The sequence below is a fragment of the Muscardinus avellanarius genome (genome assembly GCF_963383645.1).
Source record: "Muscardinus avellanarius genome assembly, chromosome: 1".
NCBI classification, from domain to species: domain Eukaryota; kingdom Metazoa; phylum Chordata; class Mammalia; order Rodentia; family Gliridae; genus Muscardinus; species Muscardinus avellanarius.
The window spans coordinates 100,674,320-100,692,218 of NC_137786.1; the positions used below are offsets into that span (position 1 = coordinate 100,674,320).

The following is a 17,899-nucleotide window of genomic DNA, read 5'->3' on the forward strand; positions in this document are numbered from 1 at the left end:
TTAACAACTGAAAAGGGCAATGTTATGGGATTGCGCCCCTTAACCTGTGTAACTTAACTCCCAGTAGATTGTGTCAGAGTTGAATTTATTTCTTGATACTCAGCTGGTATCAGGAGATTGAAGAGCCACATGGTCCCTCCAGCACTCTAAGGGATCAAAGTCTCCACAGAGACAGCCCTACAGAGTCACAGAGACCAGAGTCAGGTGCTCCCTCAGACAGATGTCCAGAGCCTGCAGGAAATCAGGCTCCTCTCTTAAATACTTGAAACCAGAGTAGTTGGTCTACTATAAATGAGGTTTTTAAAATTCAATTCCCTCTTACTGCTCGTGCAGATCCGAAATGATCTGGCCAGATGGCTGGTGCTCTATAATTCTTGGATTGCTCTCATCAGTTGTTGATGATTTGGATTTTTCTCCCCCCACCCCCCACGCAGCCCTGCACATGAACGTGTTCCTGCACAGGCTTCCTGCCTGCTCCCATCGAGTGGACTCTTTGTGCTAATGCCAATATTTCAGACACTCTCACAGCCGTCTGGAAGTCAGATCAGGTCAATAAAGAGTCCCAGGTTTGAGCCTGGCTCTGCCTTCCTGAGCCCACATGGGGCCAAAATGCAGCTTTGGCATAAGAAAGGACAAGCAGGCCTTTGTCCAGGCTGCTTCCTCACCTCCAGTTCTCCTTTAAGTCCCCAAAGAAAAGAAGGCAGCATACGTTTTTTTGGTTTTGTTTTAAATAACAAAAAATGCGTACTAAATATGTCCTATGTGTCAAGCCCTCCGCAAAACAGCTTACATGTATTAACCTTGCTCCATTCTCATGCTATTTCTGCAAAGTAGATATTTTCATCCGTGTGTGTGTGTGTGTGTGTGTGTGTGCGCGCGCGCATGCGCGCACATGTACATGCACATATGGTACTGGAGACTGAACTACCTCTGAGCTACATCTCCAGCCCTTTTTACTTTTTATTTTGAAACAGGATCTCATCGAGTTACTGCTCACTGGCCTCAAACCTGAGTGATATCCTCCTGTACCAGCCTCCCAAGTACTGGGATTACAGGTATGCACCACCACACCCAGAGATTCATGTCTATTTCCAGATAAAGAAATTCATATTCAGAGATTCTAGGCAGTCTGATCAAGGCCACATAGATCAAAAAGAGAACTGCAGGTAGTTGAAGTTTAGCACCATAAAATATGATTAACTGTCCCACCAAGATCTCAGGGTTAAAGACATAAGGAAGCCCGGTGTGGTGGCACACACCTATAATCCCAGTACTTGGGAAGCTGAGAAAGGATGCTTGCAGGTTGATAACCAGCCTCAGCAGTTTACTGATGCCCTCTACAGCTTAGTGAGACCTTGTTTCAAAATAAATAATAATAATAATAATAATAATAATATAATAATAATAATAATAAAATCAGGCTGGGGGTATAGCTCAGATGTAGAAAGCCTCTGGGTTCAATCCCCAGTATCACAAAATAAATAAGTAAATAAATAAAGACAGAAGGCCCTGGCCTTGCCACACCATCCTCTGCCCTCTTTAAGCGTAAAACCTCTACCAAGACATCCAAGAATGCTCTGGTGGTCTTTTTTTTTTTTTCTTTCCTTTTCCTGACTTTGCTACCAGAGGGGAGGGGCCACGTCCTTCGTGCTTCCCAGAAGCCAGCATTACGCAGTAGAGAGGAGCTGGGGCTTAGGGCCAGACAAACTGAGTTTGAATTCTGACTCTACCACTTATTGGTTGTTTGGCTAAGTAATTTGTTCTGAGACTCGGTTTTGTCTGTAAAAATGAGGGTAGTTACAGCATCTGCCCTCAAAAGATGCCTGGCAGAGTCAATGCTCAGTAATTGTGACCCATTATCTATACCTCTGGCTATAAGAACAGTGCTTGGCACAAAGTAGGATCTCAGAAAACACCCAGAGAGCAGCAGCCCCAGCAAATCTGTCTGTGATTCTCGTTCTGTAATAACAAGCATACAGGCACAAAGTCCTGGTGATCAAGGGTCCTCGGCTCCAGGACAAATTTCTGAGTTCTCTGCCCAGAACCAACAGGACTTGCCAGCAAACAGCTTTCCTCTGCTTGCTTATGAACAGCTGATGCTGAATCCACAGTCAAATGCTTGCTGTGCCTCCGTAAGGTGAGGCAGATCCCAAAATAAACCCAAGAAAACGAGACAGGAAAATCACTTCCAGGAACAGGCGACTCCCAGTAAGGGTGCTGACGGTATAAGAGTGGCAGGTGGTCTCCAGGGGAGTGGCCTGCATCTGCTCCAGAGCTGTGTGGCTATTCCCACCTGGCCCGATGGGAAGGTCCACAGAGTCATGGACTATCCCCTGATATGAAAGGCTACAGCAGGCAGTTTGGAAATCTGCCTTTAAGTAAGCCTGGCCCACAACCAAAAGAGCTCATGTATCCAGTATCCTTCCCCTGAAGGCCTATGGAAAACCTCTGGAGACTTGAGGAGACAGAAAGTATTAAACTAGGAGATCAAAACTGGGTTAAAAAACTTTCAACATAAACATTTTCATAAAAATTCCCAAAGAGATTCCACCATTTTCCTGTGTCACACCTCTGAGACTCAAGCAGGAAATGCTTTAACCCTTCTGGTTCATGTTAACTCTGCTCCTTCCTTACCAAATTAGCCATTGAAGGAGAGGGGGAAGCCATGACGGTGGAAGTCCCTCCGCCACATCCTAAGTCCCCTTCCAAGGTAAGGCCACAGGCACAGGAAGGCCACACACACATGCACTCACGCTGGCATCCAATTCCACAGCTGAGTTGAAGGGATGGTGCAAGTGGAGAACTTACCACTGAAAACCAGTATAGCTGTGTACTAAGCGATGCCCTCAAGGCAGCAATTAGACAAAGGGCTTCGTATCTACCATTTCACTCCACAAGGAAGTTCTCAGGACTGGCTGAATTCCTTTTTATCTTTAGGTAGTGTGTTGGAAGCTCCCAGGCAGCATTCAGAATGTGGTGACTTAAATAATACACTCTGGTTGAAGGCAAGTACTATCCACCCAGAACATTAAAAGGTCAATTTCCTAACAATACACATATCAAACATCTTAATCTTATACTGGGGCTTAAGAATGGCTTATCAGCTTCCATTGGTCTGACTCTAGAGTGTAGACCCCGAATCACTCCAAATCAGAAAGTAAGGACAGAAGGAGCCTGCCATCCACCCTCTCTCATCAGTCCTGAATTATGAGTAGGACTAAAAAATGCTCTTTGGCGGATGAGGCAGGTAAAACTGGAACCAGAACTGCTCTACCCTCTGAGCTATGGGGCCTCAGTGTGCTCAACTGTGGCACACCAGGCTTTGGGGCAGCTTCAAGGGTATTTTTGACAGAAGAGTTTACAAGGATCTCCAAAGGAATTACAAGGTAGAGGGTAGTGTCAGTAAAACATCAAACTGAATGTAAAACTCTGTGTTCCACTCCAGTTCTCCAGAAGGTGCTCAGAGCCCATAGCCCACCCTTGTCACGTAGGCTCTGGCTCTTGCTCCCCAAAGACACACAGAGGGGCTCTTTTCTTTAGTCATTAGCAGTAACCCCAATGTCCAGAGGGCTGGGCAAGGGCCCAGGGTCAGAGCCACTGGCCTTGTTCTGACTTTAGTGTGCCAAGCCCTTGAAGGGAGCTTCTGACTCAGACACAGGAACTGACAGTAGAAGCAGGGGCCATAGGATATCTGCCTCCATCTGCTCCAGGCACTTACCTGGTTAAAAGTGATACAACCAGTGAATACAGCCCATATTTCCCACATCCCTCCCCTGAAAACCCCTTTAGTTTTAGTTCTCAAGGACCTGAGGGCACTCGGTTCTCAGGGAAGCTGGAGGAGGACAGCCAGAAGCTGGATCGGCTGAACCCAATATCTCTCTCTATTCCTACACCTCCCTCTGCCCAATGCCATTAGCTCCCACTTGGCTTCTTTGGTGCTTCATCACTCTTCCGTGGCAGCAACTACCCGTATGCAAGCCCAGCAGGAGCGATATTGCTACCAGAAAGCTGGCTGGCACAGCAAATGCTCTCCCTGCCAGCACAGCAGCAGTGGGGGCAGTGAGGACATGGTGATGAATATCAGCAAGGAGCTGACGAAACTACCCTGTTGCAGCTGCCAGGGCTTCCCATCCACCTTGCAACAGTGCAACACGCAGACAGCCTACTCCTGCGGACAGTCCCAAGTGTCAGCATAGTGGGCTCCAGCCAAGGATGGCTGAGACTGGGAAGGAGAAGTGGGAGGAGAGCAGGTCCAGGCTCTGGGGTCAAAGACATAGGCTATGTCAGCAGAGAACTTACCCAACCTCTCTAGGCCTCAATGTTTTCATAAGAAAAAATAATAATAATTCCAATTCATGCTTAGATTTAACAAGGCTATGCACATGAAGCACCTAACACAGTATTTGAATATGGTAAACACTCTCAGTTGCTGTTTATTTTCATCATTCTTTTAAACCCTGGGCTGAGGAACATGAAAGGGTTAGAAAATAGTTCCTTCTGAGAGTGCCCCATTTAAAAATCGGGGCAGGAAGCCGGGCGGGCGTGGTGGCGCACGCTTGTAATCCCCGCGCTGGGGAGGTGGAGACAGGAGGATCGCGCAGGTTCAAAGTCAGCCGCACTGGCTTAAGAGACCCTGTTTCCAAATAAAAAATATAAAATAGGTCTGGGAGTGTAGCCCAGAGGTAGAAGGGTTTCTAGAAACCCCAGTACCACCAAAAAATAAATAAATAAAAATAAAAAATTAAAATCAGGGCAGGGAAAGCCCCTTTTACTTGGCACGGGTTCCTTTAACAGAACACTCATGCCCCACACTGGCATTCAAGACTCTCCCATGAACAATATTTCAGCAGCACTGAGCTGAGCAGCAGAGCCTAAAATAGCATTTGCAGAGCAAGACACACAGTACTGCCTCTCCTGTGCTTCAGAAGTGCAAGGAAAGAAAGTTTTCAATCACTTCTCAGAAAGCACGGCCACCCACCACCTGCCTTCCTGCCTTCCAGGGCATTCACATGCTACAGTCTCTGTTCTGCTGAAGATGACGGTCCTCAAGCCCTGCTGCAGCAGCTACCACTCTGATGGGCTGATATTCACTTCCAGCAGGCCAAGGAGTGGCTGCTCCTTCAAAGCATCCCTGCAGGGCAAAAGACATGCAGTTTGAATTCATAGTGTGTTTTGAGAGGGCAGGGCTGAGCATGGTACCTGGTCGAAGGGCTTGCCAATCCTGGGTCGGGTGAAACACCTCCAGGACTTCAGTATCCAGTTCCTCCTCGGCTTTGGTTTCCTTTCCCTCTGATTCTTTGGTGCTGCTCTTGTCTGGGTTGGTAAGTGCAAACTCTTTCTGAGAAAAGAAAATACAGAGCATGACCCACCACAGCAGGCTCCAGGCAAGCCAAAAGAATACAGCCTGAGGTGGTACACCCTTCCTCTACAACACCCTGCTCTTCCCAGACACATTTGGACACCTGCAATTCCTTTCACAAGGTCAGCCTCAGAACCAGTATGTGTGAGGAAATATGTTAAATAAACAAAGCATGCTGTCGTGCATACATGGGACGGACATTTGCAAATGCACAAGAAACAACTCCAGCAGATTCCATACTACTTGAGGTGGCTACTGAACTTATTGGGCAGAAGGGTTGGCAAATAAAAGCCACTATACTATTTGATATTTAAAACCCATATATATAGCCAGGCATGGTGGTGCACGCTTGTAATCCCAGTACTTAGGAGGCTGAGACAGGAGGATCACAGGTTACCAGCCAGCTTCAGCTACTTAGTGAGGCCCTCCACAACTTACTGAAACCTTGTTTCAAATAAAGAATATAAAAATATAGGGCTAGGAGTATAGTTTGGGGGTAGAATGCCCCTGGGTTCAATCCCCAGAATGCAAAAAATATTTTTAAATAAATAAGACCCATACATATTATTTTCACAAATAAAAAGATTATTTATAAAAGGAAAAAAAAAAAACAAGCTGGGCATGGTGGCACATGACTGTAATCCCAGTACTTAGGAGGTTCAAGGTTCAAGGACAGACTCATCAACCTAGCAAGATCCTATTTCAAAATAAAAAAAAAAAATAGAGCTGAGGATGTAAGCTCAGAGGTAGAACACCCACCCTGGTTCAATCCCCAGTACCACAAAAATAAAAATAAAAATAAAAAGGAAAAACACATGTATGAACAGGAGAACAAGGCCTCAAATGGCCATTACAGATGTGCAAAGCTGGCAGCTGAGGCCCAAATGATTCCCAAGCAGCCTAACAGGAAACAGCACAGACCCTGGAAATTCCTCTGGGTGCCCAGGAATTGGGCGTGAAAAATCTCTTGGGACATTCCAAGCCATGAAGAAAAGGTTACAAGTGGGAAGGTGAGAGTCCAGGTAGGCTAAAGGAAGAACTTGGGAATCATTTCCTAAAACCTGCTTCCTTCCTCCCCATGGGAAGCATGGAGAATTAATGAGATGTAGTCCATGGAACACTCTGAGCTCAAGAGACAGGTATAAGATAAATACATAAGTATTATTCATTTTGCTTCCTTCTGACCCCTCATCTTTCCTGTCCCATTTTTAAGCCTGTTCTTGCATAAAAGTAGTAAGGTCTCAGGAAATTAGAAGTAGAGGGTTCCAAAGCTCTGGAAAATTACATCTGGGAGAAGAGGGAATAACCCACACTGGCACACAGGGAGGTTGTTTCAACCTTCCCACCATAACTCTTCCTCTACTTCCCATCCTCCCCTAATAAGAAGTATATTTCTTGGAGTCCTCCAGTCTGTGCTAGGTACTTTACATGGATCTCATTTTGGTCTCTTAACACCTCTAACCACACCCAGAAGATGTTACATGCATGTCATCTTTTCAAGTAGGGTCCCAGATCCACAAAGGGACTCCTCCTGCCTGGGTCCCTCAGGGTCAGATCTTCAGTTGACTGTGAGAAGAAAGGCTACATTGTTAAGGTATTAACAATAACGATGTAGAACCACCAAGAATTCTCACATTTTAACAAATAAAAGCATGAAATTTAGATGGCAGAATTTCACATCTTGTTAAGGACCAGTAAGGAAAATATGTTAGGTTAAAAGAGGCCCTTAAATCACTTCACAATTAATAAGGGAACTAACTCCAGAAAAGTGTAAACAACTCAGAATATGCATCAGGTAACACGAAGTTTGAATCCCAGTTTCTTGTGACTTGGGGGAAATTACTTAAGTTTATAAGCTTCAGATTCCAAATTTGAAAAGTGGAAATAATAACAGTATCCAGCTCATATAACATGAGATGAGGCAATATATTGTAAGCCGCTAGCCCTGGGTACATGGTAGCCATTACTACTATTACTTATAAAGGCAGTCCTAGGTTCCAGATCAGATGAGTCTGCTGTGACATCCAATAGTGACTATACAATATGACTTTATTTAGGCAGCTCAGGTTGTAGTGGTTGTTAACCTGTGCAGCCAGGCCCCCTAAAATCCCTGCTATCTCTTCAACCTAAAGTTTGCACAAAACTGAGCTCAAAGGAAAACTTGGAACAGAAGAGCAGGTGTGCCTGTGAAACTAAAGAAAACACAGGCTGTCAGGAGGACATGAGTATCAAGGACTTCCAACAGCCTAATATCCTCAGGGCAGGCATTATGTCAGTCTTTTTCATCACTGCATCCCCCAAGCATGGCACAAGGCTTAGTTTGTAACTTCCAAACGAACGAATGAATGAATGCTCCCTCCCACAGACAGGTGTATCTTTTGAACCTTAGAATGAGGTAAGTCCACAACCTGAGTCAGCTGAAGGCCTGCACTTACCCCACATTCCATAATAAGGACTAGTTTATTTGCTAAGTACCTGGAGCCTAGGTACTCGAGGGCCCAGCCATGATGGCTAGCCAGAAGCAGTACACCATCAGATTAGGAGAATATTAATAAAATTTATCTAAGAAGTGTGTCAATCAAATGCCTCCAGGGACCAGGCAGGAATGAAAGTAAATAAGTGAAATGGGCCAGATGTAAACAACAGGGAGTGGTGGGACTGTGAAGACTGCAGCCCTCCTGCCTAGACTAAGCAAAACAGCTGCTACTCAGCTGGCTACCACTGCCAACGGCATCCATCTTGATGAGAAACAGAGTCCAGATTTATATGTGAAATGTTCTCATTTTTAGAACACTAATAGGACCAAATTCAAATAGCACTTTTGCATTAGTATATAGGTAACTCCTGGTATAAGCAAGAAACCAAACTGTCATCATTAAGAGAAGCAAAAGCCGAGTTGGGCGTGGTGGCTCATGTTTATAATCCCAGCATTTGGGAGGCTGAGACAGGAGGATCCCTCTGCAACTTAGTGAGACCCTGTTTTAAAATAAAGAATAAAAATTGGGCTAAGGGTGTAACTCGGAGGTAGAATGTCCCTGCGTTCAATCCCCAGTACCAAAAAACAAACAACAACAAAAAAAGATGACTTACTAAATGTGCCTGGCATGCTTTCCTACACAACAAAGAACCAAAACAAAGAAAAACAACAGCTATTTCACTGGAGCGTTTGAGGCACAGCACTGGAGTGCAGTGGGGATGTGCCAGACATTGTGGAGATGGAGGTACAGGATAGCCATAAAGAAGGGAGCCAGCTGAGTGTGGTGGTAAACAGTTGTAATCCTGGTACTTGGGAGGCAGAGACAGGAAGATTGCAGTTTTGAGGACAGCCTTTGCAATGTGACAAGACTTTCAGCAACCTAGTGAGACCCTGTTTCAACCTAAAAAATAAAAAGGGCTGGGGTTTTAGCTTGGAGGTAGTACACCTCTGGGTTAGATATCTAGCACTGCAAATAAATAAACAGTAAAAAAAAAAGGGGGGGGGTGGAGAATAAGCACACAACATCCATTGTCCAGCTCTCCAACTCAACCGTGAACCAAAACCAAGACAAATTTTGCTTGATGGGAAAAGGATAAGGAGGAGGTCCCCACTCACGCCACAGACACCCGAGGCATTTACTGCTGCATAAGCCAGTTGCCCTTACAGGCCCTGAACCCAGCTTGGAGAGCTGCCAGATTACCACACTGCTAAACTGCCTTGGAGAAAGAGCTCATCACACACACTGTGCCCTATTCTATCCAGGCTCCGGTTGCAGTGTCTTCTTGAGACCTTGCCCACCTGCAATCCTGTAAAGAAGCTGGGTACCCACCCATAGCAGCCCAACCAACCCAGGCCTGGAAGCAGCCAGGCAGCATCACCCACCCACAGCCCCAGGAAGTCGCCTGGCAGCCAGAAATGAGTGGCTAGGTCAGCTGAGGCCTGTAGGAAGTAGCCAGATGGCCCTGTCTATCTTCCCACTGCCCTAAGAAGCAACTAGGCAGTCCATTCACAGAGGCTCTGCTTGCTAAGGCCTTAAGTACTGGATGGGTAGTCTGCCCAGATTGGATAAAACCTGGAGGCCCTGCAATTTAATCTGGACAGCCCTTGGACACACACACACAGGTAACCTGCTTGGGCCCAGCAGTGTAGCCCAGCCTCTGTGCAGTCTTCAGACCCTGGAAGATACCCCACTACCAGGCATATTGAAACAAATCTTTTATTTTATAAATCTTGGAAAAGCTGTGAAATCCAAGTCCAGGAAGTTCAATGAACCTCTAATAGATTCAACCCTAAAATATCCCATCCATGACATATTATGGTCAAACTATCAAAAATATGAAACTGAGTTCTGTACGAGTGTGTGTGTGTGTGTGTGTGTGTGTGTGTGTGTGTGTTTATTTGGAATGGAACCCAGGGCATTCTCCTCCAAGCTAGACCCCCAGCCCTATTTTATTAATCTATTCTTTATTTTGAAAGAGGGTCTCACTAACTTGCGGAGGTTCTCTCTAAGTAGCAGAGACTATCTGCAAACCTGCGATTCTCCTGCCTCAGCCTCCCACGTACTGGGATTACAAGTATGCACCACTATAACCGGCTTGAAAACTGAGTTCTAAAACCAGCCACACCTTGCGTGCACAGGCCCATCAGAAAGGCCCCAGCCACACATGACCCACAGAAACCAACAGACACTCTACACTCACATCCAAAGTGCACTGCAAGCCAGGCATGGTGGTGCACGCTTGTAGTCCCTGTGCTTGGGAGGCTGAGACAGGAGGATCACACAGGTTTGAAGCCAACCTCAGCTACTTAGTGAGGCTCTCAGCAACTTAGTGAGACCCAGTTTCAAAATAAAATATAAACCACATTTGGGAGTGTAGCCTGGAGGTAGAAAGCCCCTGGGTTCCATCCCCAGTATAAAAAAAAAAAAAAAAAAAAAAAAAAAAGTGCACTGCATTCAGAGCTACCAGTAAACCTATCCCATCTAAGAGAACTGAAGTAGAATTCCACAACCCCTGGAGCCTAGGCCACTGAGATACCATAGATATCACCAACACAGATTATAGCTGACAGAGCTAAACGCACCACAGACCTACCTAGAACCAAAACCAATGCACCCTACCCAATCCACACCCTAGCACTCGTGGCCAGAAGACAGTCTTACTATAAAAGCTACCCTGTGAAGTTGTTGAAGCAACTAGCCCAACAGATGCATAAATGTCAACATGAGGCAACAAGAAGCATGAAAAAGTAAGGGAGCATAATCCCTCCAGAGGAACACAATGACTCCCTAGCAATGAGCCATAAAGTAAAGAGAACCACCGAGGTGCCTGACGAAGAATTCAAAATGGTGAGCTTAAGAAAGCTCAATGCAATGCAAGGGAATACAACAAAACTAGGGAGGCTGTTCATGATACAAATAAGAACCCAGCAGAGATAGAGAAAAGTACCAAATAAAAATTTTGCAGCTAAAAAATTCAGTAAGTGAAATAAGAAATACAGTTTCTTATTGAAGTGACACATGACTGTAATCTTGGTATTTGGGGGTGCTGAGATGGGAGGATCACAGGTTCAAGACCAGGCTCAACAACATAGTGAGACCCTGATTCAAAGAGAGCTGGGCGTAGTGGCGCATGCTTGTAATCTCTGTGCCTCGGAGGCTGAGACAGGAGAATCGTATAGGTTCGAAGCCAGCCTCAGCTACTTAGGCTCTCGGCAGCTTAGTAAGACCCTGTTTCTAAATAAAATTTAAAAAAAATAGGTCTGGGAGGATAGCCCAGAGCTAGAAAGCCTCTGGGTTCCACCCCTAGTACCACCAAAATAAAATAAAATAAAATAAAAAACAAAATAAAAAAAGAGCTGGAGGTGTAGCCTGGAGTTAGAATGCCTCTGGGTTCAACCTCCAGTGCCAAAAAAGAAATAGAGTTGAGAGCCTCAACAGCACACAGGATCAAGCAGGAAAATTTCTGAGTTTGAAGAAAGATCATTTGAAATAAGTCATACAAAAAAGGAGGAGAAAATAAAAATAATAAAGGAAGCCTACAATATTCATAGAACACCATTAAGCAAGCAACCATTCACAAAGGAAAAGGCATAAAAAATCTATTCAATAAAATAATTGCTGAAAACTTCTCAAATCTTTGAATTTGGGAATCTTTAAATTCCAGGGCCAGGAAGCTCAAAGGACTTCAACCAAAAAAGATCCTGCCCATGCATATTATAGTCCAACTGTCTAAAGTATAAGATGAAGAAAGAATACTCAAAACAGCAAGAAAAAAGCATCAACTCATGCGTTAGACTAACAGCAAACTTTTCTGAAGAAACCTTACAAAGGGAATGAAATGATAAATATGAAATCCTAGAAGACAAAAACTGTCAAACAAGAATACTATACTTAGCAAAGCTATCCATCAGTAATGAAGGAAAAATAAAGTTTTTCCAAAACTAGAAAAACTGAAGGAATTCATCATCATCAGACCGGCCCTACAAGAAATGCTCAATGAAGTCCTACACTAGAAGTGAAAGGATGGCATCTACCATCATGAAAACATACAGAAGTATATATAAAACTAACTAGTTGAGCAGGTAAATAACAAAAGGGCAAAGACTCAAACTTTACCAATAAAGAAAACTACGAAACCACAAAGATGAAAATAGAGAGGAATAAAGGAACAAAGATATATAAAACAACTAGAAAAAATTAATAAAATGTCAATATACCTTTGCTATCAGTAATAACCTTGAGCTGGGCATGGTGGCATGTTTGTAATCCCAGCACTCAGAAGATGGAGACCGGAGGATGACGGTTCACAGACAGCCTCAGTTACTTAGTGAGGCCCTTTGCAACTCAGTGAGACCTGGTTTCAAAATAAAGAATAAAATATAGGGCAGGGGGTGTAGTTCAGAGGTCGAATGCCCCTGGGTTCCATCCCCAGACCCGCAAAAAAAAAAAAAAAAAAAAAAAAAAAAAATATATATATATATATATATATATATATATATGTATATATACATACCATGCACCGTACAAATGAAAACCAAAAATGAGTAGGAGTAACTGTACTTACAGAAGACAAAATAAAAAACTGTAAAAGAAGGCCAAAAAGTTCACCATATAGTAATAAGTAGATCAATTCGACAGGAAGAAATAACAATTATAATATATATGCACTAGTGCTGAATACCCAATTATATAAAACAAGCATATTCGATCTACAGAGAAAGATAGACCCTAATAAAATAATAGTTGGGAATTTTAACACCCACTTTCATCAATGGACAGAAGATCATCTAAACAACAACAAAAAATCAACAATGAAATATTGGAGCTAAATTATACTGTAGAACAAATGAACCTGACAGATATTTATAGAACATTTCATCCAATAGGTACAGAATATACATTCTTTTTTTTTAATGATTCTTTTTTTTATTGGTGCACTGTATTCATACACCATAATGGTATAAAGATAATACTACACCATACTGGTATAAAGATAATACTTTTGTAGACATACATGCACACATTGCCCAGTTAGCCCCTACCCGATCTCCACCCCGTTCCCTCCCCATCCCTCCTTCCCATGCTTGGCTTAGTGGTTGACATCTAGTATTATAGCAATTTATCTAAAATTAATAATGATAATCTCACATAACAGTTTCATTTGTCTGATACCAAGCTTTTGATGACTTAAAGATAACATTTCAATATTTCTTTTTGCTTTCTTTCTTACCAGAGAATATTTTTTTCTTTTTTTTTTTAGGTGAAACTATCACACATTTATTTATTTTTCAGAGAAGATCTATCCTAATATGTAATATGGACTCTAGATACACAAAACATCTCGAAAAAGAACAGAGCTAGAAGATATATATTTTCTGATTTCAAATGTTATAAAGCTACAATAATTGAAACAGTGTAGTACTGTTATAAAGGCAGATACATAAACCACAGGAGTTAAATAAAAGCCTAGAGATAAATTCTTCCATATATTGTCAAGTTATTTTTTACAAGGTTTCCACGAACATTTGGTGGAGGAAATACTAATCTTTTAACTAAATAACTAAATATTGTTGAAAAATAATAATTACATTAAGAAGAATAAAATTAGACCCTTACCTAACACCATATACAAATATTAACTCAAAATAGATAAAAGACCTAAATATAAACCTTAAGACTATAAACTTTTAGAAGAAAATCTGGGTCATAAAACCTCATGACATTGAAATTGGCAGTGTTTTCTTGGATATGATTTCAGTGGCACAGGCAACAGAAGGGTAAACTCCCTAGAAAATAAAAAAATATTGTATATCCAAAGACAATGTAGACAGAGTTAAAAGTTACTGATAGAATGGGATAAAATATTTCCAAATGCTATATCTGAAGGTATATTAATATTCCAACTAGAAATCCTAAAAATTAGCAAGAATAAAAGCAAACAATACAATTAGAGATAGGTAAAAGACTAACATAAATAATGAATCTCCAAAGATAGCCAATCTTAGTTGTCTGTTGGATGGAAAATCTTGTTTCTCTGGTTCTGGTGTGTGTTACCTATTTCTTCTTTGTAGTTAATCTCTTTGAGTATTTTCTCTAGTGCTGGTTTTGAAGACATAAATTCCTTCAGTTTCTGTTTGTCATGGAAGCTTCTTATTTCTCTATCTAATTTGATAGAAAGTTTTGCTGGGTAGGAAATTTTTGGCTGGAAGTTGTTTTCTTTCAGAGTTTGGAATATGTTACTCCAAGCCCTTCTGGCTCTCATGACTTGGTTTGGGAAGTCTGGAGTGATTCTAATTGGTTTGCCTCTGAATGTCACTTGGCCTTTTGTTTTTGTTGCCTTTAAGATTCTCTGCTTGGCTTCCACATTGGTCATTTTGACAATTATGTGGCGTGGGGATCCTCTTCTCTGATCCTGTCTAAAGGGAGTTCTATAAGTTTCCTGGACCTGTGTATCGACCTCTTGCTCTATGTTTGGAAAATTTTCTGCTATGACTTCCTTGAAGAGATTGTTGATCCCTTTGGTTTCACCTTCTTTTCCCTCCTCTATTCCAATTATTCTTAGGTTAGCTCTCTTAAAATGGGCCCATGTTTCTTCAATGTCAGATTCCTGCTGTTGGATTTTTTTTTCTAAATTAGAAACTATGCGTTCATTTTTGGAGTGATCATCTTCTAAAAGCGAGATTCTATTCTCCATGTGGTCTAATCGGTTGTTTATACTTTGAATTGAGGCCTTTACTTCATTGATTACATCCTTTATCTCTTTTTGGCTCTCTCTGAATTCTTTTCAAAACACCTCTATTATTTCTGCAGTTATTTTCCTGCAGTGAATGCCCACAACCCCACAACATCAGAACCTGATAAAACAGAAATTCAAAGATTTCTAGAAGATCAAACAAACAAACTACACACACACACACACACACACACACACACACACACACACACATATACACATATAATAGGTCTGGAAGTATAGTCCGGAGGTAGAAAGCCCCTGAGTTCCATTCCCAGTACCATAAACAAACAAACAAAAAATTTAGGGAAGGGGAGGGTGTAACTAATATCAATTCTCAATCTCGTCTAAAGAACTGAAAGGGTCAGAACCCCATCTAAACTCATTCTATGATGCCAGCATTACTTAATACCAAAACCAGATTAAGCCCAAAACAAAAATACTATAGACCAATATCCCTGATAAACACAAAACAGAAATTCTCAACAAAGTACTAGTAAATCAGATCCAACAGCACATCAAAAAGCTATACACCAGGATCAAGTAGGATTTATCCCAAAGATGCGAGGATGGTTCTTCCCACATACATCAATAAACATAATTAATTGCATCAACCAAATAAAGGCTTAACTGCATGATCGTCTCAATGCACACAGAAAAAGAATTCAATAAAACTCAACATCCTTCATGATTAAAAAAACTCTCAAAAATTAGCTATAGGAGAAATGGACCCAAACATTACATAGATAGATAGATAGATAGATAAGGCAGGCAGACAAATTCATAATCAATACCATGCTGAATGAGGAATACTGAAATTCTTTCTTCTAAAATAAGGAACAAGACAAGGATGATGACTTTTAACTTTCTTATTACAGCATTGGAAAGTTTTAGCCAGAGCAATAAGGCAAGAAAAAAAGAGCATCCAAATAGAAAAGAAGAGAATCAAATTATCTCTGTTTACAAATGACATGCCAGTAATCCTACTACTTGGGAGGCTGAGATGGGAGAATCACAGGTTCAAGGACAGTCTCAGCAAGTAGTGATACTCTCATAAACCTAATGAGAGACCCTGTTTCAAAATTTAAAAAAAAAAACAGGGGTGAGGAGTTGGGAGTGTAACTCGGAGGTAGAATACCCCTGGGTTCAATCCCCAGTGTGTGTGTGAAACACACACACACACACACACACACACACACACACACACACACACACTAAAACAGCCTGGACAATTTAGCAGCAAAAAATTTAATTTCACAATAAAAATAAAAAGGGCTGGGGGTACAGTAAAGTGGTAGAGGTACCCTGGACTCAATCCCCAGTGCTACATTGAAACCAATAATGAACCACCCAGCCACATGTTGTAAACCCTAAAGGAGCTAGCTGGATGTGGTGATGCAATCTTGTAATCCCAGTTCTTTATTTATTTTTTTTATTTTTATTTTTTTGGTGGTACTGGGGTTTTTGGAAACCCTTCTTCCTCCAGGCTACACTCCCAGACCTATTTTATATTTTTTTATTTGGAAACAGGGTCTCTTAAGACAGCGCGGCTGGCTTCGAACTTGCTTGATCCTCCTGTCTCCGCCTCCCAAGCTCTAGGATTACAAGTGTGCGCCACCACGCCCAGCATAATCCCAGTTATTTCAAGTCTGAGACAGGAGGGTCACAAGTTTGTGGCCAGTCTCAGCTACTTAGTGAGGACCTCCACAACTTAGTGAGACCCTGTTTCAAAATAAAGAATAAGAAATAGGGCTGGGGGTGTAACTCAGAGGAAGAATGTCCCTAGCTTCAATCCCCAGTTCTGAAAAAAAAGGGGGGGGGGATTTCCAGAAGAGGTTTTGAGAAAACCAGCATCATGAAGATGGGGTTATAATGATCAGAGCAGCTACCATTTAGTAAGCCCTAACCACAGAGGCCAGTCACTGTGGGTAAAAGTGCTTCCATGCCTCAATTCATCCAAGGCTCACCATTTTATAGAGGAAAATAGATAGGACTCCTGTTCACCATTATACTGCTTAGAAAGGCAGAGCAGAGTATTTTAAGTCCAGGCCTTCCTGGCTCCAAAGGCCATGTGTGAATTCAGATTCACTTTTCTGTTCCTTTCTTGGTCAAGTGTCTAATGGTTGCACCCTAGATGCTGAGTGAAGGAAGCTGGAGTAATAAGATCCCTTAACACATCTACCAGCATACCCTTCTTCCCAAGCAAAGACTTCCATGGGCCAGGTGAAAACCATACTCTCAGAGAAAGAGCAAGTAAAACCAGCCTCTCTCTGCCACGGCCATGTCCTGAGCAGGAGAGAGGCAGGCCACCGTGGTCAGTTCTAAGGTAAGCCCCGTGCAACAGTGCCTTCCATGCTGGCTTCTCAAGTTCCCTCCCATGCTAAATCATCAGCACTCTCCTTTCACTACCACCATCACTCCAAATACCAAATTTCCTCTCTGACTGGCAAGAAATACCAGCTGAGGTGTTAGCTGACAACAGCTTACCAAGTCACACTTCCCTGTACTTGTATCTGAATAAGAAATTCTTAAAAGTTAAAACCTTCAAGATCAAAGTAAAGGAATGAATCTCTGAATCTCTAATGGTGAGCTGACAGACACTATGACAGAGACAGCCTTCCAAGGCAACATTTTGGGACAAGAGTTTGCTTGATACAACCCCAAATTAAACCCCTGAAGCAGACACCCGCATATAGACACACGCACCCACTAAAAAAAAAAAAAAAAAAAAAAAAAAACCCTAATGTTTATTGACCATGTTATGCAAGCTCTAATAGTAGGTGCTTTGTCTATAGAATCATTTTAACCCACACTAAAACCTTAAGAGAGAGGTACCAACCTGGACTTACAAATGAAGAAATAAAGCTCGGAAATGGTCAAACTACCAAAGTAGGTGGGCAAAATGGGTACTCAAAATGCTCCCTCCCCTGAGCTCCACAACCTCTCTCCTTGATCACTACTTCTTGAAGGCCACTGCCTCTGACCCACCACCCTTCCGCATCTACACTCTCCTAAGATGTGGCTGCCCGGAGAAGCACCACAGCAGGAAGTGGACAGGGAGAACGGCTCTCCATGATGCTGACCCACAGAGCCAGCCTGCCCGGGTGGCCAACAACCTCCACGTAACACCTTTAAAGAGGGCAGTGCTAGGCCATCAGAGGCATTCGCCTGGACTCCAGGCTCTGAACAAAGGATCATAAGCACCCCTGCCCCATTTTCCTATTATGAAGAGGGCTGGCTGCATGATTTAGATTCTAAATGCCATCAGGGCAGCAATTTTTATGGTTTGAGAGAAAAGATACTCCAACTCCTACTTGTGCTTAGCACATG

General features: G+C 42.5%; 1 protein-coding gene across 1 annotated transcript in view; it reads right to left on the bottom strand.

Annotated features, from left to right (window-relative positions):
• The window catches only part of SIL1 (SIL1 nucleotide exchange factor), a gene marked incomplete at both ends in the record, with an annotated part of 220,062 nt that overhangs the window by 200,577 nt on the left and 1,586 nt on the right, over positions 1–17,899 (bottom strand). Inside the window, one exon of the mRNA XM_080693749.1 lies at positions 5,200–5,338. Within this exon, the coding sequence (XP_080549875.1) occupies positions 5,200–5,338 (139 nt within the window). The remainder of the gene's footprint in view (positions 1–5,199; positions 5,339–17,899) is intronic.